The following is a 27,868-nucleotide window of genomic DNA, read 5'->3' on the forward strand; positions in this document are numbered from 1 at the left end:
ATGGTGCAGCTTCTGCAGGATCCCGGCATGCTCTCAGGTACTTCACTCCATGGAAGCCTGGGGCAGCAATGGGTCCCAGCTAACTGTGGACTTGGGGAAACACGGCCCAGCCCCTGCTTTTGCTGTTTAAAGGAGAAACAATCATCTTAAACCAGTCACACAATCATCAGCATTTATTTCCTGGGTTCCAGGTGTCACTTATCTTGGTAGAAAGGGCAAAGTTAATCAGAGAGTTTTGAGCACAAAATCCCTTTCCTAAAAATGGACCTGTGAAGCTCCATGAGGGAACCTCTGAGCTGCATAGATGGTCAAACAGTGTAGCTTACAATGGCTTCCCCCCCAAAAAAGGTAAATTGTCAGCTCCCTCCCTCTCTGCTGAGAAAAGGTTTAAAGTTTCTAAAAAGTTTAAAAGTGCTTTTTAAAAAAGGGGGTGAGAAGGTCCTGACACAGAAGGCAGGGTTGGAGAAGAGGGGCAGAGTGAGGACATGGTCCCTGCCCAGGCTGCTCACCCAGGTGGCAGGACCCAGCCCCCGAGTCCGGGCGCCCGCTGAATAAATAACATCCTGTGGTTACAGTGTCTTGAAAGTGTACCCGGGCGAGTGAGGAGGTGGTGGGAGCGCGGAGCCTGGGGGTGTGGGCAGAGGGCCTTCCCAGGGGAGGGGCCACGGGAGCCTCTGGGCTGCCTTTCAGTCTGGCCAGGCTTGCCTGGAACACACTGCTCAGAGGAGAGGCTGCCGGGCCATTGCCAGGGCTTCCCATCCACAGCGCATCTCTCTTCCAGCCTCCTCGGGCAAGGTCACGTTCAAGATGAAGTGGTCCCATCGCTGCTCTCGGGCTGGTTGCTCGCTTCTTTGTCTGGGGTGCCCACCGCCACCTGTCCTTCTGCAGAGGCGAGAGAGAGAGGAGCATATACACAAACGTAATGCGCAGAAGGTCCAGAGGGGCCCGGCCACAGCAGTAACAGTGGATAAGCCCTGGGGAGCAGGACAGGGACTGGATCAGGGCTGGTGGTAGCCAAAGGGAACTTTAGCTTGCTCTGTAACATTTTAATTTCTACAAAGAAAATGCATGTGCCGTTATTAGTATAATTAAAGGCCAGGATCATGATGGATGCTACAAGCATCAGGTGAAGAGCTGGTGAGGGTCAGGATATTTGTGTGGGGTCTCCAGAGGAAGAGGGCAATGTGAAGTCCCAGAATGTGATGGGTGCTCAGCAAACAGTAGTTCGTCTAAGACAGAGAAGGGCATCAGACAATGCCAGCTCAGGGGAGCACCAGGGTGGCCTGCAGCAGGGGCTGGGGTAGAGCCCGTGGCTGTTTCACTGTGCTGTGTCCTCTCCAGACCACCCCCATCTCCTCTCTGGCCTCTGTCTCTGCATCCTGAGGCTAAGTCCTTCACGTGACTAGGGAGAGACTACCCCATACCCAGCTCCTGAGGCTGCAGACGGGCAAGTACTTTCCATGCAGTTACCCTGCAGCCTGGAGGCAGGATGAAGGTCATGATACAATTTGGATGAGAAAAGTGAGGCTCGGAGAGCTGAACCGAGTTGCCTGAGAGCCAAGCAGTGGAGGGAGCAGTGTCCCTTCCACTAACTAGAAGCCTGCCGCTAAAGGAGTGCCCTCTAGGGTTTGTAAAGACCTGTCACTAATGCCCTGGCAGCCGGTGTCAGAGGTGGGATTACTGGTAGTGAGGGGTGCAGGGAGAACTCGGACACCTGCCCCTCAGGCCACCTCCTATCCTGGGGCGGGGCCTGTAGCAAAGGCCTGGTCCCAGAGGGTCTTTCTGGTCCGCCAAAAGCCGACAAATTAGACTGCACTTCAGGCAGATTTCCCAGTTTGCAATGCCCTATTTGGTCCTAAGCCTCCAGCCCTGGCGGGCAGGACTATTCTCGTTAAATTCCCAAGTAACAGCTGCTCTGTCATTTCCTTGCTGTGCGAACTCGGGCAGTTTTTTAATCTCTTTGAGCCTCTGCTTCCTGATCTATGAAGTGAGGATGATGACACCTCCGCCCCTCTGTGGTCACCTGGCACATGGGCACAGCTCAGCCAGGGGTGGGGCTTCCTCGGTGCAGCTTCCAGCTCTCTTCTGGCCCAGAGAGAAGGTCCCCAAGCACCCTCCTCTCCAATCAACACCCCTGAGACTCCCTCGGGGCAGTTTCAGAGCGTGATTCGGAAAGTTTCCCGGTCACGTACTGCCAAGCAGTGCATCCGTATTCCTTCTTGCCCTGCTGGTTGTTTATGTCTTATTCAGCCAAGTAAGGAAATATCTGTGCTCCCCACATAAGGAAATATCAGAGAAGACAAAGGTCTGCACACAAAGGGCTTGGGGAGCATTAACACACATGACGTGGGGAGGCCTGGGGGGCCAGGCCTCAGGACAGGTGAAGGCTGTGGCTCCCCCTCCCTGCCCGGGTGTGCATCAGTCTCCTGGGGGCTTTAAGCAAAGAGATGCTCCGGGGCCTGCAGGATCAGAACCTGTAGTGTCTCTGTACTCCTACTCCCTTAGTGAGTCCGCTGGACTGAGCACAGCTTGCAGACCTGCTGGTGGAAGCTGCCTTGCAGTGAGCACTACTCCTTCCTCGGGTCCCCTTTTTAACTGTCCGTCACCCTGGCAGACAGATGCCAGGACACCCAGTTACCTCAGGGATTTCGAATCAGACCTGGGTGGGAGCAGGCCTTAGAGGGCCTGGGTAGGTGGATGAGCGGCTACACTGAGGCTGAGGGAGAAGAAAACAGTTCAGAGCAGACGCAGAAGCCCTGGCAGCGAGCCCCCTGGCAGCAGGCCCAGCGTGGCAGCTGGATGTGCTGTGCTGGTCAGTGAACAACCCCTGACGAGGTACGTCTGCCACGTGCCAAACGCCACCAGGCACCGAGGGCCCAGGACGTGAATCCCAGAGGACAGGCCCTGTGCTCAGCGGGACTGTGGAGGCGGCCAAGAGAAGAGGTGCCTCCCCCGCCAGAGAGGGGCAGGCGGTCAGAGAATGCTTCTCTGAGAGCGAGCGGTCTGGGCCTCTAAGAAACAGGAAAAACCAGCCCAGCAAGGAGAGGGCAGGAAGGACCAGATAGGAGGAGCGTGTGTTCAGAAGTCCCTTCCTTGGGCTGGAGCGGAGGCGCAGGGGAGAAAGATGGGAGCGGAGGCTAGAGGGGAGCAGGTCCAGACCTGGGGAGGCTCCTGTGCCTGGTGAGGAGTTTGGGCCGGACAAGGGAGGGCTGACGGACTGACAGGAGGGAGGGTGTGTTCCTCGGGCAGCCAGGACTGGTGAGGGATGTTCTAGCAGAGGAAACCATGAGATGAAGGGGGGCGGATGCAGTGGCAGAAGCATGATGGGACAAGGGGTTTAAAAATGAATCCTGCTGGCAGCTGTCCAGCAGGAAGGTTGCAGCGGCGGTTGAGCAGGGAGGCCGGGGCAGAGGCTGCTGTGGTGCTGGGAGTGGCCTGAGCCAGGTGGTGGCTGTGGGGACAGAAGTGGAGGGACTGGGGAGGGACCCTGAAGGAGAACTGACAGGGCTTGTGGCTGGATGGGGAGGCTGAGAGGAAAAGGAAGCACGGGGGTGCCTGGCCAGAGGGTCCTCACAGCCTGAGATGCTGGCACCCTCCGGCCTAGGGACTGGCTGCACTCTGCCACTGATCCTAGGCCTGGGGCCTAATTTAAATGCAGTTTCTTCTCTGAGAAAGAGGAGGCAGGCTAGGACTTAGAGGCCAACCCTGGAGCCCAGAAGAGGGTCTCCCACCAGGGGTGCTCGAACCCCAGAGTGCCCATGGCTTCTGACCTGCACCCTCGAGGGCCAGCTCGCCCATGTCGCCAGCCAGCTTCCGCACACTCACAGCCTCCGAGTCTCCCTGGATGTCAGGGACTGCATTCCGGCGGCCTGTCCGGTCACAGGAGATGAAGTCCGAATAGGAGGACTCGACCTCCATCATGCCTGTCGCATCACTCTTCAGGCCTGTGGGGACAAGGGCAGGAGAGGAAGGTGAACCCAGGTGCATCCTGCATAGAAGACTCAGTTTGGGGCCCAGCACTGATGTCTTTCAACAAACTGACAGTTATTGCCTTACTCACAGACTACAAAACAGAAAGCACAGAAAAGTACAAAGAACAAAATAAGTCATGTATAATTTTAAACCCCAAAAGCCACCACCAACATTTAAAGAATATCTTTTGTCTTTTCTGTAAGTAAAGTTCATGATAACTATCTACATATTTATCAACATTGTGTACCAGGCACTGGCTAGGGGCCGCAGATGCAGCAACAAACAAGTCAGCCGTGGTCCTTGCCCTCAGGGAGCTTACAGTCTAGGATAATTACCCAATACCCAAGTAACTACCACAGTGCTCTGGGCTTCCAGGGAGAAGGCAGGGTGCCGGAGTGATTACCAGGGCCTGACCAAGGCTTGGGGGTCAGGAAGTGACATTTTAGCCAAGATCCTAGGAGGAACAGGTAGACAAGGAATCTAGACAAGTAGTGAGGGGAAGAGCACATATGAAGGCTCTGTGGAGCAAAGGCACAGTGGGATAGAAGAAATGTAAGAGCCATGGGCTGGGGGATGGTGGAAGAGGGGCCAAGACACCAAGAACACTGCTGAGCTGGGCAGGGGCCTGATCACATCTTCAATTTGGTCCCTGAGGGGTTTAGGCTCGTTAAAGACCAGATTAGCATTTTCAAAGATAACTCTGGCACCCGGGGTGAGCAGGCCTGAATGGGGGGCCAGTAAGGGGGCTCCTGCAAAAATTCAGGTGTGAGAAGATGGTGGGTGAAGTGGGGATGGAAGAAGGTATTGCATGCAAATGGAAATCAAAAGAAAGCAGGAATAGCAATAGTCATATCAGACAAAATAGACTTTGAAATAAAGACTGTTATAAGAGACAAAGAGGACACTACATAAAGATCAAGGGGCAATCCAAGAAGAAGATACAACAATTGTCAATATATATGCACCCAACATAGGAGCACCTCAATATATAAGGCAAATACTAACAACCATAAAGGGGGAAATTAAAAGTAACACAATAGTGGGGGACTTTAATACTCCATTTTCATCAATGGACAGACCATCCAGACAGAAAATCAATAAGGAAACACAGGCCTTAAATGACACGTTAGACCAGATAGACTTAATTGATATTTATTGAGCATTCCTTCCAAAAGCAGCAGAATACACATTCTTCTCAAGTGCACATGGAACATTCTCCAGAACTGACCACATGCTGGGACACAAATCAAGCCTCAGTAAATTGAAGAAAATTGAAATCATATCAAGCATCTTTTCTGACCACAACGCCATAAGATTAGGAATAAACTATAAGAAAAGAACTGTAAAAACCACAAACATGTGGAGGCTCAACAATATGCTACTAAATCCATGTAACCAATGGATCATTGAAGAAATCAAACAGGAAATCAAACAATACCTGGAGACAAATGAAAATGAAAGCACAATGATCTAAAACCTGTGGGATTCAGCAAAAGCAGTTCTAAGAGGGAAGTTTATAGCAATACAATCTTACCTCAGGAAACAAGAAAAATCTAAAATAAACAACCTAACCTTACACCTAAAGCAACAAGAGAAAGAACAAACAAAACCTAAAGTTAGTAGAAGGAAAGAAATCATAAAGATCAGAGCATAAATAAATGAAACAAAGATGAAGAAAGCAATATGAAACTAAAAGCTGGTTCTTTGAAAAAGTTGAACAGAATTGATAAACCTTTAGCCAGACTTACCAAGAAAAAAAAAGGGAGAGGACTCACATCAATAAAATTAGAAATGAAAAAGGAGAATTTACAACTGACAACACAGAAATACAGAGGATCATAAGAGACTACTACAAGCAACTGTATGCCAACAAAACACACAACCTGGAAGAAATGGACAAATTCTTAGAAAGGTACAATCTTCCAAGACTGAACCAGGAAGAATTAGAAAATATGAACAGACCAATCACAAGTACTGAAATTGAAACTGTGATTTAAAAACTCCTAACAAAAGTCCAGGACCAGATGGCTTCACAGATGAATTTGATCAAACATTTAGAGAAGAGCTAACACCTATCCTTCTGAAACTGTTCAAAAAAACTGCAAGGAAAGAAAACTCCCAAACTCATTGTGTGAGGCCACCATCACCCTGATACCAAAATCAGATAAAGATACCACAGAAAAAGAAAATTACAGGCCAATATCACTGATGAACACAGACATAAAAATCCTCAACAAAATACTAGCAATCTGAATCCAACAATACATTAAAAGAATCATATACAATGTTCAAGTGGGATTTATCCCAGGGATGCAAGGATTTTTCAATATCAGCAAATCAATGTGATACACCACATCAACAAATTGAAGAATAAAAACCATATGATCATCTCAATAGATGCAGGAAAAGCTTCTGACAAAATTCAACACCAATTTATGATAAAAACTCCCCAGAAAGTGGGCATAGAGGGAACATATCTCAACATAATAAAGGCCATATACAACAAACCTACAGCTAACATCACATTCAACAGTGAAAAGCTAAAAGCATTTCCTTTAAGGTCAGGAACAAGACATGGATGCCCACTCTCACCACTTTTATTCAACATGGTTTTGGAAGTCCTAGCTATGGCAATCGGAGAAGAAAAAGAAATAAAAGGAATCCAAAATGGAAAGGAAGAAGTTAAACTGTCACTGTTTGCAGATGACATGATACTATACATAGAAAATCCTAAAGACACTACCAGAAAACTACTGGAGCTCATCAATGAATTTGGTAAAGTTGCAGGTTACAAAATTAATCTTGCATTTCTATATATTAACAAAGAAAGATCAGAAAGAGAAATTCAAGAAACAATCCCATTTACCATCACATCAAAAACATAAAATAAAATACCTAGGAATAAACCTACCTAAGGAGACAAAAGACTTGTAGTTCAAAAACTGTAAGATGCTGCTGAAAGAAATCGAAGACAATACAAACAGATGGAAAGATATACCATGTTCTTGGATTGGAAGAATCAATATTGTCAAAATGACAATACACTACTCAAGGCAATCTACAGATTCAATGAAATCCCTATCAAATTACCAATGGCATTTTTCACAGAACTAGAACAAAAAATCTTAAAATTTGTATGGAGACACAAAAGACCCCAAATAGGCAAAGCAATCCTAAGAAAGAAAAACAGAGCTGGAGGAATCAGGCTCCCTGACTTCAGACTATACCACAAAGCTACTGGCATCAAAACAGTACAGTACTGGCACAAAAACAGAAATATAGATCAATGGAGCAGGATAGAAAGCCCAGAAATAAACCTACACACCTATGGTCAATTAATCTACAACAAAGGAGGCAAGACTATACAATGGAGGAAAGACAGTCTCTTCAATAAATTGTGCTGGGAAAACTAGACAGCTACATGTAAACGCATGAAATTAGAACATTCTTTAACACCATACACAAAAATAAACTCAAAATGGATTAAAGACCTAAATTTGAGACAGGACACTATAAAACTCTTAGAGGAAAACATAGGCAGAACACACTCTGACATAAATCACAGCAGTATCTTTTTCGATCCATCTCCCAGAGTAATGGAAATAAAAACAAAAATAAATGGGACCTAATTAAACTCAAAAGACTTTGCACAGCAAAGGAAACCATGAACAAAATGAAAAGACAATGCACAGAATGGGAGAAAATATTTGCAAATGATGTGACCGACAAGGGATTAGTCTCCAAAATTTATGAACAGCTCAGGTGGCTTAAGGCTTAATATCATCAAAACAAACAACCCAATCAAAAAATGGGCAGAAGACCTAAACAGACATTCCCTCAAAAAAGACAGACAGATGGCTGAGAGGCACATGAAAAGATGCTCAACATCACTAATTACTAGAGAAATGCAAATCAAAACTACAATGAGATATCACCTCACACCAGTCAGAATGGCCATCATCAAAAAATCTACAAACAATAAACGCTGGAGAGGGTGTGGAGAGAAGGGAACCCTCCTACACTGTTGGTGGGAATGTAAGTTGGTGCAGCCACAATGGAAAACAGTATGGAGGTTCCTTAAGAAACTAAAAATTGAACTACCATATGATACTGCAATCCCACTGCTGGGCATACACCCGGACAAAGATATGGTCCAAAAGGATACATGCACTCCAATGTTCACTGCAGCACTGTTTACAAAAGCCAAGACATGGAAGCAAACTAAATGTCCATTGACAGAAGAATGGATAAAGAAGATGTGGTACACATATAAATGGAATATTACTCAGCCATTAAAAAGAATGAAATAATGCCATTTGCAGCAACATGGATGGACCTAGAGATTGTCATGCTGAGTGAAGTAAGTCAGACAGAGAAAGAGAAATATCCTGGTATTGCTTATATGCAGAACAAAAAAAAATGATACAAATGAACTTATTTACAAAACAAAAACAGACTCACAGACTTAGAGAATGAACTTATGGTTACCAGGTGGAGAGGGTGGGGAAGAGGGATAGTTAGGGAGTTTAGGATTGACATGTACACATAGCTATATTTAAAATGGATAACCAACAAGGACATACTGTATAGCACAGGGAACTCTGCTCAATATTCTTTAACAACTTAATTGGGAAAAGAATTTGAAAAAGAATAGATACATGTACATGTATAACTAAATCACTTTGTTGTACACCTGAGGCTAACACAACATTGTTAATCAACTATATTCCAATAGAAAATAAAAAGTTAAAAAAAAAAAGGTGGTGAGTGAAGGAAAGAGGTGGTGATGGTCAGACAGATTCTAGATGTAATCTGGAGGATGAATCATCAGAGTTTAGTCTTTGGCTGATGGGGAAGTGAGCTTTCTGACATGAATAATTAAGTAGATGGAGGATGGTTTGTGAGATGGAGGATGGGCTGGGAGGAAAGACAGGAAAAGGAGTTATTGCTACAGAGATGGTGGTTAATAGCCCTGCTGGTTGATTTCACAGCTGAGAGAGAGAAGTGAAGAGAACCACATATATAAAGAAGAGCAATATACATGTAAAAAGGGATTTGGAGATCATACTATAGTACAGTGTATTTTATAGCTTACTGTTTGAAACTCCCTAAAATACGTCATGAAGGTTCCCTCTAGATGATTTTTGTACATGCACCATGACACATTTGATGAGTCCCCTAGAAACGAACATGGAGGCACTTTCCCATTTTCCACCACTATGGACAGCACTAGGTCTTTATGTAAATATCTGTGCCTATGTCTAATTATTTCCTTAGAGTATACTCCTAAAAGCAGAATTGCTAAGCTAAAGGAAAAGTGAAATAATATTTAAGACACTTTATTTTGACACATTCCAAGTTGCCTTCCTGAACGACATAATGGTATTTATAACAACAACAAAAAAAGATGAGGAAATAAAACTTATATATCCAGTTCTGTTCCTATTTATATTCCCACCAGCAGCCTGTAAGATTGTTTATCTGCACCCTTGTCAGCAATGGGAATTGCTATTATACATATTTTTTAAAGGGCTAATCTGCTAGAGGAACACAAGTATCTCTCTTTGAGCACCTATGATTTTCTGAAGGCAGTCAAATCACACAGTCAGGACATGGACTCTGGCCCCTTGGCGGACCCTGAGTTAGGAAGGGGGGGTGGTCTAAGCCACTGGCCTGACCAGGAGTTCACAGTCCTCTAGGTAAGAGGGGCACAGCAAATAGTTCTAGACACACGCAGGCGAAAGCCAATGCTCTTTACAGTGTGAGGATGTTTAATGCACATGGTCAGTGATAGGGAATCTCCCAAACATCCCTCAAAAGGCTAGGCACTACATGAATTATAAAGTATTCATTTAAAAAAACCTGCACCGGATGGACCTGTACTGATTGCAAAGTGTCTGAGATAAACTGTTAACTGAAAAATGCAAGTTTCAAAACAACATATTAAAGAAAACCCAACTCGTACAACTCAACAACAAAAAACCAAACAACCCATCGAAAAATGGGCAGAAGACCTAAATAGACATTTCTCCAGAGAAGACATAAAGGCGGCCAATAAGCACATGAAAAGATGCTCAACATCACTAATTAGACAAATGGAAATCAAAACTACAATGAGGTACCACCTCACACCAGTCAGAATGGCCACCATTAAAGTCTACAAATAATAAATGTTGGAGAGGATGTGGAGAAAAGGGTCTCTCCTACACTGTTGGTGGGAATGTAAGTTGGTGCAGCTACTGTGGAAACCAGTCTGATCCAGCAATTCCTCTCCTGGGCATTTATCCAGACAAAACCATAATTCAAAAAGATACATGTACCCCTATGTTCATAGCAGCATTATTCATAATAGCCAAGACATGGAAACAACCTAAATGTCCGCTGACAGATGAATGGATAAAGAAGATGTGGTACGTATATACAATGGAATACTACTTATCCACGAAAAAGAGTGAAATAATGCAGCAACATGGATGCAACTAGAGATTATCATACTAAGTGAAGTAAGCTCAGAAAGACAAATACTGTATGATATCACTTATATGTAGAATCTAGAATATGATACAAGTGAACCCATCTGTGAAACAGAAACAGAAACATAGAGAACAGACTGGTTGCCAAGGGGTAGGGGATTGGGGGAGGGATGGAATGGGAAGTTGGGGTTACAGATATAAGTTATTATATACAGAATGGATAAACAACAAGGTCCTACTGTATAGCACAGAGAACTATATTCAATATCCTATGATAGGGACTTCCCTGGTGGTGCACTGGATAAGACTCCATGCTTCTAATGCAGGGGGCCTGGTCAGGAACTAGATCCTACATGCATGCCACAACTAAGAGTTTGCATGTCACAACTAAGGAGACCTGGTGCCACAAGTAAGGAGCCCTGGAGCTGTATATAACTGAATCACTTTGCTGTATGGCAGAAATCAACACATTGTAAATCAACTATACAGACAGACAGAGAAAAGAAAAGAAAAGAAAAGAAAAGAAAAGAAAAGAAAAGAAAAGAAAAGAAAAGAAAAGAAAAGAAAAGAAAAGAAAAGAAAAAAGAAAAGAAAAGAAAAGAGAAAACCTAGTTTCTTTGGGGAAAGATGGAAGATACGAGAAAAAAATCTTGCCGAGTGTGGTACTTGTGACTAAAGGGAACTTTCACTTCTAAGACTAAATTTTTATAATGATAGGAGTTTTTATAAGCCCAAGTTATTGTGCAATGCTTTCAGGAAGTAACTGACATTGGCAAGAAGCACCCAGAAAGCGCCCAGGGTGGGGCTCAGTAACTGGTGTGTGTGTGTGTGTGTGCGCGCGTGTGCGTGTGCGTGTGTGTGTGTGTGAAAAGAGGGGCTGGCCAGTATGGAGGGCTGCATCACACCTCCCACAACACCTAGCTCAGAAGAGACACTAAAGAATAAATTAGGGGCACTCAAAGATCAGACAGAGGAGACAGGGAGGCGTCATGTAGTAGAAAGAGAAAAGAACAAGAGACATGACCTTGTGTTATGAACCTGGCTCTGCCACCAGACCTTGAGCAAGACTGCCTCTCTCTGGGCCTCTGTTACCAGATCTGTAAAATAGGACAAAGGCAGGGCCAGAATTCTGTCTAAGGCAACCCCCCACCACTCCAGCAGGGGGCGTACCCAGCCTATTTTTTTCTAAGCTGCCTTGAGAGAAAGAACTTGCCCTAGTTGTGTTTCTGGCTCCTTTTCAGCAAAAACCCTCCCAACCCTCTGAAGTCCCAGAGGTGGTTCTTCTGTAGGTCACAGAAGTTTCACTCCTACACTCTCCCTCTGGGGAAACTGCTCAGAGCTTCAGAACGGGGGAGTGGCCTGTTGCAGTAACAGTAATAACACAGAATAAAAATTATAATGACAGTTCTAACAATAATAGTAACATTTGTCAATCATTATGTTTTCTCCATACCTCACTTACTAAATTGCCACAGCAGCCTCTGAGGTCTGTGAGGTGAGTTTATAACCACGACTCAGGAAGGTCTCGGGCAGACACACATCTGCCGGTGGGAAGGAGATCCCGGGCTGGCCACACCAGCTCCTGAGCCCCGTCTCCTCAGTCCTTTTCCTCCAACTAGAATGTTGTCTCCACGAGCACTGGTATTTCTGTCTGGATCTTCACCAGGCCAGACCGAAAGGCCTAATCCTGGCAGCTGAACACTATGTCCTGGCTGCTCCATTCTCAGATTCTCAACCAGGGCCTGGCGAAGAGTTAGTGCTAAATAATGACTTGTCAACTTAAATCTGAATCTCTCTATCTTCCCTCCATCCCTCTTCCCTATCTGTGGGAACCACAGAGTGACTCCTGCAACCACTGGGAAAGGCCTCTGTCCACTGCGGACGGCTGTGCTGATGTTCTGGTCGAGGACTTCTAGCTTCTGACACTGGGATGGATAAGAGTTTGCAACTCCATCTAAAAGGCCAGCTTCCTGCTGGAACTGACACCCTGGGTCTTTGGCTCTTGCCCTTGCCCGGCTAACCTCACAGGCTGCCCAGGGCAGGAAGCTGGCCTTCCTGGCTCGGAGAGGGAAGTGTGCCAAACTCAAAGGCCAATCCTGGAAAACACCAACAGCGGCCAGTGTGCTCCGGCTGCCATCCCCATCCCACCAGGGAAGAGCAATTCCAAAGATGGGGCGGGGGCGGGGGTGTCATCTGGGGAGCTCTCTGACACACAGCACAAGCACACAGCTTCCTTTTCCTTCAACATCTGTATTCTTCCCTCACTCTCTACTCTTAAAGTCAACAGCGAATGGGGAAATATATGAAAGAATCAGAGTTCGAAGCTGCATCAGAAAACGGTCATTCTCAGACTCTGTTAATGACAGTATCAACGCTAGGACTTCTGAGGAGTGACTTGACATGAAGCATCAAGAAACCTCAGCTTTTTTCATATCCTTGAGCCACTAGGTCAGCTTAGGATACTCTATTCTAAGAAAGCGATCCGCTTTGAGCATGAGTCCATCACAGTATTACTCGTGATAGTCAAAAACTAAAGACACAAAAATAAGCTCCTAAACGGGCAACAGAGAAACATACACATATTTAACTAATGTGTATCCAAATGAAATACATTCAGGTATTAAAATGTCAGTGGAGTTTTTAAGAGAAAGGGGGAATAGATTGTGCACATAGATTGTTAATTTAGAACCTCAATGATACAATCGCATATCAATATTATGTAATTAAGCTATGACTGATCTGAAAATTTTCTACTTTTTTTTTTTACAGTGAAAGCATTCACTTTAGTTTAAAATTATTTCATTTTTGAATATGTGTGAGTACGGTACGAAACTCAAAAAGTACAAAAGGAAAAAAAAGAGTAACAGCTCAGTGCCCTCCTTGGACTCAGACACCTTTCCCCCAAGGCAAGCACTTTCTTGTGTCCTTCCAAGATAAACCAGGCAACATACATATTCCCTCCTGCTCTCCCTCCCTCCCTTCTTCTTTTATTTAAAACAAAAAGTTGTTTTCCATCTTGCTTTTTTCATTCAAAAATACATCCTGGAAACAATTCCAGATCACCCTGAAGCCAGTGCAGCACTGATGATATAAAAACTCTAGAAACAAACCCAATGTCCTTATACTACAAGTTAAATCTTTTTTTTAATTTCTTTTTTTATTGGTTGCATGGTGTCTGCTGTCTCACTGCTGTAGACCAATTTAATGATTTCTTCAGTGATAAACTTTAGGGCTGTTTCCATAAAAGCAGAACTGCCAAATTAAAGGATATGTAAGTTTTTAAACTGAACAGAGCCAGATTTTGCTCCACGGTGGTTAACTCCCGTTGGATGTATGTGAGGAGCACTTTGTAGCACCACATCCTCATTAGCACTGTCTCTCCCCTCTAACCTGAAAGGTGAGAACAGTCCCTGGCTGTTTCAGCTTGTACTGCTCCTGTGTGTGAAACTAAGCATCTTCCATGTGTTATTTCCTTTTCTGTGCACTGTTTATTCAAATCCTTTTGCCCATTTTTCTATTAGATTGTAGCCCTTTTCCTTATTGATTTTGTAGGAGTTATTTATATACCAATATTAAGACAAGTAGTCTTTTTCCTTAAAAGGTGTTACAAGTATTTTTTTGTTATTTGTTCTCTGACTTTATTTTTGACATCTCTCCGCATGCACACATTTTCTTTCTATTCGTGTAGTCAAACTGACCCATATTTTACTTTACAGTTTCCGGGTTCTGGATCATACTTGGAAATGCCTTCCCCATTCTGAGATTAGTAAAGAATTCTCCCTTGCTTATTTCTTGTATTTTCATGACTTTATTTTTCATATTTAAATCTCTGATTGATCTGAAATTTATTTGCTATGGGGTATGAATTAGAGATCTACCTTAATTTTTTCCACTTATCTCAGAACCATTTGTGGAATCATCAGACTGAAAGGGCTCCCTGAGCTCATGGAGACAAGCCTTTCATTAATAGCCGGAGAAAGCAAGGTTCAGAAAGGGAAAGAGACCTGCCCAAAGTTCTTGACCCAGGGGTTTGACCTCCCGGTCCAGAGCTCCTTCTCCCACACTTCACTGCACCCCCAGGAGTCCCCAGCGACACGACGAATCTCTCAGGGGGTGTGTGGTTGGTAGGAGGCACCTAGTGCCGGCTTGCAGTCCGGCGTCCTTGTTTACGAGCTCGGAGACCTTGGACAACTGCCTTCATTTTTCTGCATCCCAGTTCCCTCCTCAGCAATGCAGGGATAACAATAACACCTCTTGCTCAGGGGGCTGTTGTGAAATCGATGGGACGATGTGCACAGAAAGAGTCTGATGAGATGTGTGGAAGGGAAGAGGCATACAGTTAATAAGTCACTGCTGGGTGACTTACCAGGAAAACTGTCCTCCTGACACTCTCTTTCAACTTAGTTTTTATTCTATGTTTAGTGGTGCATAGAAGGCCAAAACTTACACTTCCTTCTTTTGTGCTTTACAGTGCTGAGTGAATATACGTTCCACAAAAGTGGCGCCCCGGCTGATATGTGTACTGCTATATCCAAAACGCCTAGCAGAGAGCTGAAGCCCCATGAATATTTAATGAATGAGTGAATTATTGAAGATGGTCTAGATTCCAGGGTAGAGTAAAAGCTGTGCAGCCCTGCATTATAACAGTGGCTAAAGGTCTGACTCAATCTCCTTGCAGCAGGGTGGACCCCCATGAGTCCTTTCCTCTCCCCCAGCTTCCTTTTCCCCCACCCGAATAATAAGGTTGAAATATGATCTCTAAATCTCTTCCAGTCCCGACATTTCATTCATTCATTCCTTCACTCAGTGTTTACTGAGCACTTTTTATATGCCAGGCACTATGCCAGGTATGGGGTATACATTGAAGACTAGAAAGACATTTACAACAGGATAACAGAAAAAGGCACTGGAAATCAAAAACAAAATGAGGTATCACCTCACAGCAGTCAGAATGGCTATCATCAAAAAGCCTACAAACAATAAATGTTGGAGAGGGTGTGGAGAAAAGGGAACCCTCCTACACTGTTGGTGGGAATGTAAGTTGGTACAGCCTCTGTGGAAAACAGTATGGAGCTTCCTCAGAAAACTAAAAACAGAACTATCGTATGATCCAGCAATCCCACTCCTGGGCATATATCCAGACAAAACTATAATTCAAAAAGATACGTGCATCCCAATGTTCATAGCAGCACTATTTGCAATAGCCAAGACATGGAAACAACCTAAATGTCCATCAACAGGTGAATGGATAAAGAAGATGTGGTACAAATACACAATGGAATACTACTCATCCATGAAAAAGGATGAAAGAATGCCAGTTGCAGCAACATGGATGAACCTAGAAATTATCATACTAAGCGAAGTAAGTCAGACAGAGAAAGAAAAATAGCATAGGATATCACTTATCTGTGGAATCTAAAATGATACAAATGAACTTATTTACAAAAAAGAAATAGACTCACAGACATAGAAAACAAACTCATGGTTTCCAAAGGGAAAAGAGGAAGGAGGGATAAATTTGGAATTTGGGATTAACAGGTTCGCACTACTAAATATAAAACAGATAAGCAACAAGGACCTACTGTGTGGCACAGGGAACTACATTCAATATCCTGTAATAGTCTATAATGGAAAAGAATCTGAAAAAGAATATACATGTATGTGACTGCATCACTTTGCTGTACGCCTGCAATACTGTAACTCAACTATACCTCAACTTGAAAATAGAGAGAGAGGCACTGAACAGGTAAACGAATCTATCATCACGGATTGCGATAAGCGGAAGAACAGAACAGGTGTCTCTGTGTGTGGGTGGCTCAGGCAAAGGTTGTATGGTCAGGGAAGGCCTCCTTATGGATCTGACCTGGGGCTGAGATCCACAGAAAAGCTGGATAGAGGGAGATCCAGGCAGAGTCAATAGCCAATCTAGGTCTAAGAGATCCAACCTCTCCTATCTCAGCTTGAACCCTATGCAGTGCTCAAGAGGGATGAGCTTTTGCTCTTCCTCATCTTCGGGAGGTTTGGGGGCCCTCCTGGGGTGAGGCATGTGACCCTGAATGCCCGGGAGGAAAAGGAAGAGCCCTTGTGCTCAGCTTCCCAGACCCACGGTGGCCCAGGATCAGAGGCTGCACTCTCGCAGGTGCTTGCTCTGGGCGCTGTCAGTTTTCCCCACGGGAAGCAGTCTTCTCCCTTCGGTTTTTATTCTCCCCCCAGCTCTGTAAACTGAAGAGGCCCAGCCTCTGCCAAGAGCTACATGGTCTGTTCCAAGCCCGCAGCTATTAGTCCTCATCGCTCAGGCAGATTCCATGACAGCACCAAACTGTTTTCCAAATATACCAGAAAGGTCACTTCCTGTTTTTTTTGTGTGTGTGTGTTTTTTTAAATTAAATATTTGCAGAGACCATACAAATAAGAAAGCAGACCATTTTGTAATGGACACAGCACAGAGTGGGACTTGGTCTCCTGGGACATGCCTCCTGAGGGGTGGGGAAAATGCTTTCTAAGGCTTCTCTGATGGAAGAAAAGGCCATGGAAACCTGATGGAAATACCAGGGCCTCCTGAGCTGACATTCCTCAAATTCAGAGGGAAGCGTCTTTTCTCTGTGATGAGTAGTTATACCCAGAGAGGCACTGAGGCAGGCAAAAAAGTCAGAGCCCCAGACTGAGCACATTCCCAGAACCTGGGAAAGGGCAGGGCAGCTGATTCTGGCCACGTGCGGCCTGCTGGGGACTGGCCCCAAGCTTTATCTAGTCCCTTAGGGACACACCCAGAGCGGATCGCCAGAGAGGAACCCGTCTCCTACCAGGGCAGCGCCTGACGCCCAAAGAGAGGCCCCCAGTGAGGCTTCCTTTGGAGGCAGCTGGGCATGGCCTTGGCCTCTCTGCACCCACAGAGCCAGAGCCACGCAGCCCTGGGGGCAGGTGGTGGGGAGACCTGCTTTGGGAGGCTGTGTGGTGCGAGGAAAGGGCAGGGTGCCAGAATCCCGCAAGGTCCCCACCTTCTTCTCAGGTCACTATCCTCCAGGAGCCTGCAAACCCCACACCCGCTGCACCTCCCTCCAGCCTGTCGGGCCACTTCTCAACCTCCTGCACACAGGTACCTCCTCTGTCAGGGACCTCTGTGTTAGAGGCCCCCAGCACCAGGACCAGGCCTGGGTCCTCTTCTCTACGTGCCCCCAGGGGTTCTCGCCGTTTCCCTTAACAGTCTGTGTTGATGACTGCCACAGAGCCCCAGGCCTCTCTTAAGACGAGCAGTCTAACCACCTACTTCGCCTTTCCCTTGGACACCTCCCCAGCGTTTCCAACTTCACACGTCTAGTCACAAACCCACTCCCGCTCCCCCCAGCACTGCCCCCCACCGTCCCCCCCAGCTCACTGCCAGCACGCGCTGTCCAGGCTACTCACGCTAGAAACCTGGGGCCATCACTCATGTCCAACCTGTCACCAGGTCCTGTCGTTTCCACTTGCAGAACGGAGCCTTGCCCCCCTCCCCTCCATGTGCACCACCTGGTCACCATCATCTCTCAGCTGCACCCCTGGTGGTGTCTCCTCACCGCCTCCCTGTTTCCTGCTTGCCCTCGACCCCAGGTCTGTGTTCTTCACAAGGGCCGGGGTGATGTCTGCACGTTAGACACTGGGTCACGCAGCCCCCCTGCTTTATTCAACCCTTGATGCTTTTCCACTCCACATCTGGCAAAATCCAAACTCTCTACACCAGCCCCTGACATCCTGCACTGATCTGGCCCTGCCATCTTCTGCAACCTTTTGTCTCATTGCCATTTTCTTCTCGCCCCATTTTGGTCTTTAATTCCTCAAACCAGCTCTTCCTGAAGGAAGGACAAGAAAGCAATGCAGTCCCAAGAAAACATTCTACAATGCTGGCTAAAGCATATACCCAGATGCATGTTACCCAAGCTTAAGTAAAATCCTGTTTAGAATTTTCAGCTATAATTTTAAAATCTTAAGAAACTTTTCAGTGATGTTGGGTTTATTCTCTGAACTCTGCCACCAAATTCTAATTTTTATCTAACTTTGGTAAAAACAAGTATTTGGGGGTATGCATTTTAAAACCCTCACCAACTCAGCTGCTCTCTCTCCCCCTGCGGCTGGGCAGTGTTAGGACTTCACGTAGGGCTGGGGCTGGGCATATGGGACAGTGATACGAACTCTTCAATCTGTGAAAGTCTGTGCTTCTATGGAGGTCTTTGGAAAGAGGAAGAATATTCCAATAAAATTACTGCGTGAAGACCAGGCTTACTGAGTCTCCCCAGGTCTTCTGTTGTTTACACATTATCTAAACTTGGTAAGAGCTCAGCTAAAATGTAAGGTTCCCAGAGACTCACAGTCTCCATCGTAATGTGGAAGGAGGGCCAGAAGGGAGAGTGGGATCACTTCTAAGCAGGCTGGCTGAAGGTCCAGGGGCTGGACTGAGCTCCAGCTCTGCCGATGCCAGGCCAGGTGGCTCTGGGCAAGGTCCTTCCCCCTCAGACCTCAGGGGTCTCAAGTGTAGAATGAAGGGGTAAGCTGGGCATCTCTGTGGTGTTTCTGAAACACGTCTGCAGTCTTTGACTCTCCTCCTATCAAGAGATGGAGTGTAATCTGTATTCCCTTGAATGAGCTGGCCGCAGGGACTTTGTTCTGACTAACAGAGTGCAACAGATGTGATGCTGTGTGACTTTCAAGATGGGGTTAGAAAAGGTGTCAGAGCTTCCACCCGGCCCTCCTTCGGGACACGTGTCTTTGGAGCTCTGAGCTGCATGTAGGACATCTGAGGCTGCTGTACTTTGGGGAAGCCCACACCAGCCCTGTGAAGTGATCACATGGAAAGGTCCCGAGATGGCATGAGAGAGAAGCAGCAGGCAGCCCCTAGCTGTGCTGGCCCCTAGCTGTTCCAGCACAGGCCACCACCTGCAATTGCATGGGAGATCCAAGCCAGAACTGTCCAGCTGGGCTGTCCCCAAATTCCTAATGCACAGGAAAAAGCATGAAAGATACCACATTACTGCTGTCACTTTAAACCTCTAAGTATTGGGGGTGAAATGTTATGTGGCGGTGGATAAACAGAGTGATCGCTAATGTTACTTCCAGTTCGGGGTCCCTCTACAGTTCCTCTATAAGTCGATGGAAAGCATGCCCCAAAACCACTGCGGAGAATGAAAAGAAGCAAGAGATTATCTCTATATCAGTTCGTTCATCCATTTATGCAACGAACTTTTACTGATCACTCAGTGTGTACCAGGCTTGGGACTAGATGCTATAGATACAAAAACAGTGAGACACCAGAGGCCCCTGAGGGGCTTTCAAGGTCTAGTTAGGGAGGTCGACTCAAACACCCGTAATTCTTAACCTGCCCCAACGGACAGGGGTGCACATGTCGGAATTCTGGAATCACTGGGGAACAGCTTCAAATTATACTATATCTTGCCTCCCTCAGGGATTCTAATAATGCCAGGTGGGGGATGTGGTGGGTGCTTTCTAGCTGATATCACTACCCCTGTCAGCCTCTGTTACTGATGGAAGGCTGTTGTGGCCCACACATGTGACGAGAGAGAAAAGAGTTTAGGGACCACTTCTGCATATGAATCTTTTAAAACTTTAAGAATCTTTAAAAAGCTTGGTCATTAAGAGCTGTAACAATAAGATGTACAAGGCAGAGTGGGGCTCAGGAGTCCAGTTACTTATACACAGTCACTAACTTTAAGGAAATGACTCCCTCCCCTCCTTTATATTTATTGTTCACTGGGCACCGGGGATTCAGCAATGAATAAAACAGACTCTCTGCCCTCACGAAGCTCGCGTTCTGTTGGAGAGACTCACACTAACGAACAAAGAGAATAAACATCAGGGGGCAAGAGTGCTGTGGAGACAACCAAAGGAGGGCAAGGGAGTGAGGTTTTCTAGGAGTGGACAGGGAGCCTCTCTGGGAGAGGGACACGGGTGCGGGAAGGGAGCGGGGCAGGCAGATACCTGGGAAAGTGTGCCAGGCAGAGGGAACAGTATGCAAGAGGTGGGGCCTGCCTGGCATCCAGAAAGATCCCAAGGAGGCTGCAGGGCTGGGGTGCAGCGAATGGGGGAGAAAGAAGGCTGAGGGTGGCCGAGACCTTCCAGGATCCTGGAGGACAAAAGTTGACTCGGAGTTTTGCTCTGATTTGACTTCACCCTTTCAGTGGCATTTCCAACTGAATGCTTTAATGCTGCCCCCAACGCCAGTTCTCAGAGCCTCCCACCAGTGTAGGGGGAGTTAGGTCTGGGGGCAGCCATGCGTCTCTTCACACATCCCTCACAGGCACAGACAGTGTACGCCCGGGGCAGGGCCAGCAGGGTTGGGGCCCTCCCGTCTGAGGCTGAAGGAGGAACGACGTCCTCACTCCATGCCTCCTGCCTCTGGATAGAGGCATGGCTCAGAATCCACGTGACACAACATAGGAGAATACTGAGGGAGTAAAGCCTCCCTTAGAACCTGGGAGAACAACATGTCTGCAAGCCAGGGACTGTCAGACTTGAGCAGAGAGTACAGATTCCCCTGTGCCTTTGGCCCACATTACCACAGTCTGCACAGGACTCCAGTCCCTGGGTTCAGTATCCCAGCCCTCTGGCCCCTACCTCCAGGCACTGGGTCTTCAGGGGACAGCCCGCTCCCAGGCCTAGCGTCCTCTTCCCTGACAAGGCAGAAAAGATAAGGGCTCCCTGCTTTGTCACCATACAGGTGCTGATACATTTGTCCCACATCTGCCTTCCCAACTGGTTCCAGGAGGAGAGGCACCAACCCTCTTGTCACTGTATCCCCTGCACACAGCACAGCACGACACATGGACGATGCGCAATAACTATCTCCATGGGAATGCGTTAGTGAACAAACAAAATAAGAACTGAAGAACATCTGCACTCTTAAGCCTGTGATGGAAACCACCATGTGAGCCCTGGCTCCTGACCAAACAAATAACAATGGTAATAATAAGATAAAAAATGGCTGCCAATTACGGGGTGTATGTACTATGCATCAGATATGGTTAGAAATGCTTTCCATATCATCTATTTTCGCTTCCCAGTAGCCCTGCACAATTAGATCCCTTTTACATACAGCGAGGACCTACTGGATTCCCGATTCACACCCAGAGCTGGCTGGCTCCTTAGGCCCAAGGCCTCAAAGGCAGGGCCTCTCTTTGGCTCAGGGAAGCAGAGGATGTGGGAGCCGAGGACAAAGTGAGATTAAAGGGGCAAAAGTGGCAGAAGGGGCTGACTGGGAGAAGGGAGGTTCTCCTTGGCTTCATTTATACCCGTCGCCACCTGGTCCCCTGACCCACCAGGGTTCTGCTCCAGCTTTGAGAACCACAGAATGTTCCTTAACTACCTCAGTCACTCACTCAACGCTTACTAAATACAGACTCTTCCCAGCACGGGCACTGGAGGTACACTGGGAGGCACTGCATTATTTAACCCTCACAATGAGGCAACTCTGAGTCCATGGCTCAGAGAAGTTGCGTGGATCACCCAAGGTCCTCTAAGCAGTTCGTGACCAAATCAGACCTTGAACCTGGGTTTCCTCATCCCCGATTCCGAGAACATGCTTCAGGATGGTTCGTTCTGAGGACAGCTCTGGCTTGACGTGGGTGATGCTGCCTCTGTCTCATCCCCACCATAGAATGCCCTGCCCCTCTGGCTTGTTTCAGTGCAAACGGCTCTGCCCGCCTGGGCCAAATACACCGTACTAACGGGGATGAGGAGCTTTCAGAGTGACTGACTGAGCACCCACCACAGTGCCAGCTCCAGAGCACCTAATAAATGTTTTCAAAAAGAACGCATGAGTGAATGAGTCAGGAGAGATACACAGTGGATCTGCTAAAGTGAAAGAGTTCAAGAGAGTGTGTGATTGTATATCCTCTGAGTGCCTGACGGGGTCCTGTCCTGAATTTAATAGTGACGGGCCACTACGTGAGAGCCCTTCACCCCAACAACTAGAGCCAGGCAGAGAGAGAAAGCAAGCCAGGGATCTCGATGACAGGAAAAAAATCCCATGCTGAGCCACCACTGGATCTGCCCCCAACAGAGAAATGCGGCCCCACGAAACCACCATGGTTTTACAGCCGCTCGCTGAGAAGAGTCCACTTGACAGGTGACACTGACAAGTGAAAATGACAAGAAAAAAGCTTCTCTTGCCTATGTCAACCCTAAATTTGGGCATATCAAAGACATGCTTGTAGCTTCTTAGCTAATAAAGTCATTTATAAAATACATTAGAGTCAAATTTCATTTGTCTAATTACTCCTTAGGGAATGACTCACTCCAGATCACCAAGATTCCCACACTGTTACTCTTTTAAGTATCAAAACCTTATGTGGAGACAGAAAGCAGATTAGCGGTGGCCTAGGACTGGGGAGGGTTGGAGGACTGGGGAGGGTTGGAGGCCTGGGAAGGTGATAAGCTAAGGGTGCGGGGTTTCTTTTGGGGGGAATGAAAATGTCCTAAAATTGATTATGGTGACAGATGCACAACTCTGTGAATATACTGAAGGCCAATTAATTATATACTTTAAATGGGTCAAAACAAATTATCTCTCAATAAAGCTGTAAAAACAAAACCCCTTATCTGAATTACAGTGGATAGAAATTCTTCTCAGGTACTGCACTAGTACATTAGAGTATTACCCACTAACCTTTTCTTAATGATTTAAGATCAGTGCTGTGTGCATTGTTTTTCATATCTGGTATAACATGGCAATGTTCTCAGTGTTACTATAAGATACGGGGCAGTTTGCCCTACAATAAACAGCTCCATATTTTTTCTGCTTTATTTTTTCTAAAAATGCCCTTTACTTTCACCATAAAGCTTGGTGGTTAAGCTCATGTACTTGGGTCATGTATTACTTACTGACTTATTGGCTGTGTGATTTCTGGTGAGTTATAAGATCTCTCTGGGCCTCAGTTTCTCCATATGTAGAATAACAGTTCCAACCTCCATGGAAAGTTGTGAGGATCAAATAAGGTAAGGTGTACAAAGCATCTGATGCTGCTCTTGGTGGCGGTAAGCCGAACTGAAATGTAGCCATCAACACTACTCCCACCACTCTCAGTGCAGCTGCTAGAGCAGCCCTTCCGAGCTATAGACTCGGAAAACAGAAAACTCACAGTCTGCTCAGTAAGATGAAACGGGGTCTGGGGGTGCAATTTTGTGATTGGACTATGGGACATCCCATCAGATGGCTCTGAGCTTCAGTGATATTAGCTAATTTGTCCCAGTTCACCCTTAATCAGAAAAATCTAGAGGCTTGGTGAGGTCCCCCAAGATATCCTGGCATCTGGGAGGCTGGTGCCCAAGGGGACACAGTGTCCCACAACACTTAAGGCTCTCTCTAGACCAATGACTCTTAAAATTCAGAGGTCACAGACACATTTGAGAATCCGAGGAAAGCTACAGACATTTTGCCTAGAAAAGTATACATGTGCACATACGTATAAAACTGTACCCATGTTTACAGGAAAATCTTGAATACCAGAAGCCTGTTTGAAAACCCTGGCTTGGGACTTCCCTGGTGGTCCAGTGGTAGAGAATCCTTGTTCCATTGCAGGGGACGCGGGTCCAGTTCCTAGTCAGGAAACTAAGGTTCCACGTGCCGCAGGGCAACTAAGCCCGTGTGCCACAGCTACCGAGCTCAAGTGCCACAACTAGTGAAAAAACTCGCATGCCACAACTAGAGAGAAGCCTGCATGCCATAACGAAGGATCCCGCATGCCTCAACAAAGATCCCACGTGCCACAAGTAAGACCTGACGCAGCCAAAAAATAACAATAGTAAATTGTTTACATTATTTACAAAAATAAAATAAAATAAAAACTCTAGCTATAAACTTCATATAACCCCAGCATCCACAAGGTTCCGTGGCTGGGCCCCAATGCTCCCACAGCAATTGGGACAGAAGGCTCCCTGACCCTGGCCAGATAAACAGTCCTGGGAGCTGACTGCCGCATCCTGGTCACTGCAAACATCTGCATCCAGGGGATTCCCAGCAACACTAAGTCAGAACAGGATACAAGCCTGATGCTCCGGAAGCTACTGTAGGGCAAGGCCCCAAAGCCTCGCTGATAAGCAGCTGGGGAGTTCCAGACCCAGGGCAGCTGCCTGCCAGATCAGACTCTTACTCTGCCAACAGAGAAGAGCAATCTTAGGAGAGGTGACAGAGGCAGGGCAGGCCATGAGAGGGAATTCGAAGGAGGTGGAAACTCCCCAAACTCCCAGGACTACTAGGAATTGGACAGAGAAATAAAGGCTGGAGATTCTGCCCTAATGCAAGAAGATGGAGCTGGAAAGGGGTAGGCTAGCTGGGGGCAAGGGAGGTGGATGCACCACGGATCAGAGGCTGTTAGAAAATGTTTAGATACCATAAAAATATGAACACTGACCCAAGGTGGCCATACTTCCAGGCAGGACATTCTATGTTCTATGAACTGCATTTTTCTTACGACTGGAAGGGACCTAAACCATCTCTCCTTATCAGATCACTGGGCTGTACTTGTTTTGGGGGGCTGGGTTTTGCTTGCTTTTGCTGTTGTACCACAGTATTACAATTCCCATAATGTGCCCTAGTCTTTATGAAAATACCTTTACAACAAACAATTGGTGGACAGGAAAGTTGGCATCATGCCCAGAGTTGCTAATAACTCCTGTGCATGATTCCATCTGCTTAAGTTGATGGCTGAAGAAACCCATTCTCTTTTAAGCCACCAGAGGTAAACTGTCTTTCTGATGCCATAGAGAAACTGTGTAAATGGAATCATGATTGAAATTGCAGTGTGATGTTACATAACTTCTGAAAAGCGCCATCCTGCCTCTTCTTCATGGGGCCCAAATTCCTCTCTAATTTCATTTGGAATCTATTTCTTTTCCTTCTTCAAATGGAAATAAAGGTATTTAGGCAAACACTCATGATACTACAAGAGAGTGGTATGAACAATGTGACTACCCACCTGGTTTAGTTTCTTTTTCCTGCTCGCATCTCTTCAGATTTTCCACTGTTGACTAATCAATGTGGAAATTCTAAGGAACCAGAAGAAAAACAAAACTTAGAGCCAGACACACTCTAGGGTTGTAAACTGAAACCATCTTCTAGGAATACAAGCTGACAGTATCTACTAACACAGTAATCATGCACATCCTTTGGATCAAATATCTAGGAATTTATACTGTAAATATGTTCACGTAAGTAAAAGAATGTGAAGCAAAACATACTGTGTAAAAGTAAAAAAAAATAAATAAGAGAGGAAACAACTTAAATGCCTGTTAACAGCAAAAAAGAGTTAAATTACGGTGTCTCAATACGATGAGAAACTATACAGCCATTACAAAGAACGAGGGAGATTTTTGTCATACTGAAATGGGAAAATGTACATGCTCTGTTGTTAAAAAGTAGTGTAAAATTGTATGTATTACTGCTTTTTAATAAAAAAAAATGACCATGATTGTTTATGCTTAGAAAAAAGTACAGCATTTGTGTATATACACAATTTTTATATCTACATAGAAAAAGGCAAACAGCAAACTATAAACCGTGGCTCTATGTGGGACTCAGAAAAAGGAATGAAAGACTTCATTTTTTACATTAACTATTTCTGTTTTAGTTGAAAAATTTTACAGAGGCATACGTAACTTTCATAATCATTATACCTGCTATCTCAAATTCTAAAACATCAAAAGTGGGGACAAAAGACATTTTCAAACAAAAACTGTGCAAGTTTACCACTGATAGACTCCAAAAACATTCTCCAACAGAAGACAAATTGAACACAGAAAATAAGGGAGATTTTAGAATCAACAGTGAGCAAAATTAGTAAGTATACTGGTAAATTTAAAGAAGTACTGACCAAGTGAAACAAAGCTAAATGAGGAGGTAAAAACAAATTTGACAATACTACATATTTGACAATAATAACACTGAAGACGGAAGAGAAATCAGACTTAAATGTTGTAAGGTCCTTGATTATTCAGGGCAAACACAGAAATACTGTTTAATTTTAGATAACATATCCATGATGCATATAGAAATTTAAAAGGTAAAAGCAACAAAATATAGAAATAGAATGCATAAGTTCTAAATCAGTTAGCATGCTGCTGGGTAGAAAAGCCTAATCATCCAAAAATGCCACCCTTCCCAAGTTACTACATAATTTTAATTAAATTCCAATAAGAATACCAATAGGTTTTTTGGGTGGGTGAATAAGAAAAAATTATTTTAGGGTTCATATGGAATAATAAGAATTCAAGAAAATTAGCCAAGAAATAGTAAAGATAATTATAAAAAATAGGGGATCTGTCTCACAATAAAAACTTACTATAAAGACATTATAATAAAAAGATATGGTATTAACATAAGAATAAACAAATAAGCTGTGGATTAGAATAGCAAGTTCAGAAACAGATACAATAAAGGAACTTATTTATGACAAAGATGGTTTTCAACACAAAACAGAAAAGATGGCTTATTTAATAAATGGTGCTGGCCTATCTAGAACAAAGCTTGATCACTACCTCTCACTATGTATAAACATAAATTCCAAAGGGATTAAAGGTTCAGGATTAAACTAATTAAAGCCATAAAAGGATTAGAAAAACATTTAGGAAAACATTTATGTAACTTTGAGGTGGGGATATTATTCCTAAACAAGGCAAGAAATTCAGCCACTATGAAGATAAATATAGAAACAAATTAATAAACATAAAACAGATTAAGAAAAATATCTGCAACACATATGGAATCCTTAATATATAAACAGAGAAAGAGCTCCTACACCTTGCTGAGAGAAAGGCAAATGATCCATAAGAAAAATGGGCAAAGGAAATTCACAGAAAAGGAAAATGAAATGGTCAATTAACATGAAACAAATGTTCAATCTCACTAGTAGTAGAGAGTATATAAAAGTAAGACACCATTCCCCATTAGCTTTGTCATAAATAAAGCAACAGACATGGAAGGAGGGAAGGAGAGATGGAGGAAAGGAGAGAGAATATCTAATACTGGTAAAGATTTAGGGAAATGGAAGTATTCACATATTGCTGGGGAGAATGTAAATTATCAGAACTCTTTGTAAAGTAAGATGGTATTACTTATTAAAATGTCAAGTATGTAGACCATTTAACCCAGCAATACTATTTTTGAAAATGTGATCTATAAAAATAAGAGGTTAGGGCCTTATTATTCCATGGTAACTGGTTTCCTTGCTACCTTGCTTGGGTGTAAACAGAGTTCTTTCTGGAGGTTTTCTCATAAATGAAAACACTGCAGGAATACCAAAGGAAGCAATGCTTGCATTAGTGATTTATAAACAGCAGCATGGTACCAACATCAATCAACTATTGAGGATTTAAGACTTCTGAAGTGTAGTTGCTCACGTAATCTCACTTTGGGGTTGCTGGAAAGTTCGGGAAAGCATTGT

At 45.0% G+C, this 27,868-nt stretch overlaps 1 protein-coding gene across 7 annotated transcripts in view; it reads right to left on the minus strand.

The window, feature by feature from the left end:
* Nucleotides 1-155: 155 nt before the first annotated feature.
* Nucleotides 156-27,868, minus strand: part of PKIG (cAMP-dependent protein kinase inhibitor gamma) — a 91,537-nt gene continuing 63,824 nt past the window's right edge. For 4 of the 7 annotated variants that reach the window (XM_057703847.1, XM_057703846.1, XM_057703848.1 and 1 more), the window contains 3 exons: nt 25,406-25,475; nt 3,771-3,944; nt 156-882 (listed from right to left, as the gene is read on the minus strand). In XM_057703847.1, coding sequence (XP_057559830.1) covers nt 803-882; nt 3,771-3,921 — 231 coding nt within the window. In that variant the 5' untranslated portion in view covers nt 3,922-3,944; nt 25,406-25,475 and the 3' untranslated portion in view covers nt 156-802. The remainder of the gene's footprint in view (nt 883-3,770; nt 3,945-25,405; nt 25,476-27,868) is intronic. The other 3 variants (XM_057703851.1, XM_057703850.1, XM_057703849.1) reach the window with 1 other exon arrangement.

Source organism: Hippopotamus amphibius, chromosome 12 (assembly GCF_030028045.1).
Source record: "Hippopotamus amphibius kiboko isolate mHipAmp2 chromosome 12, mHipAmp2.hap2, whole genome shotgun sequence".
Classification (NCBI taxonomy): domain Eukaryota; kingdom Metazoa; phylum Chordata; class Mammalia; order Artiodactyla; family Hippopotamidae; genus Hippopotamus; species Hippopotamus amphibius.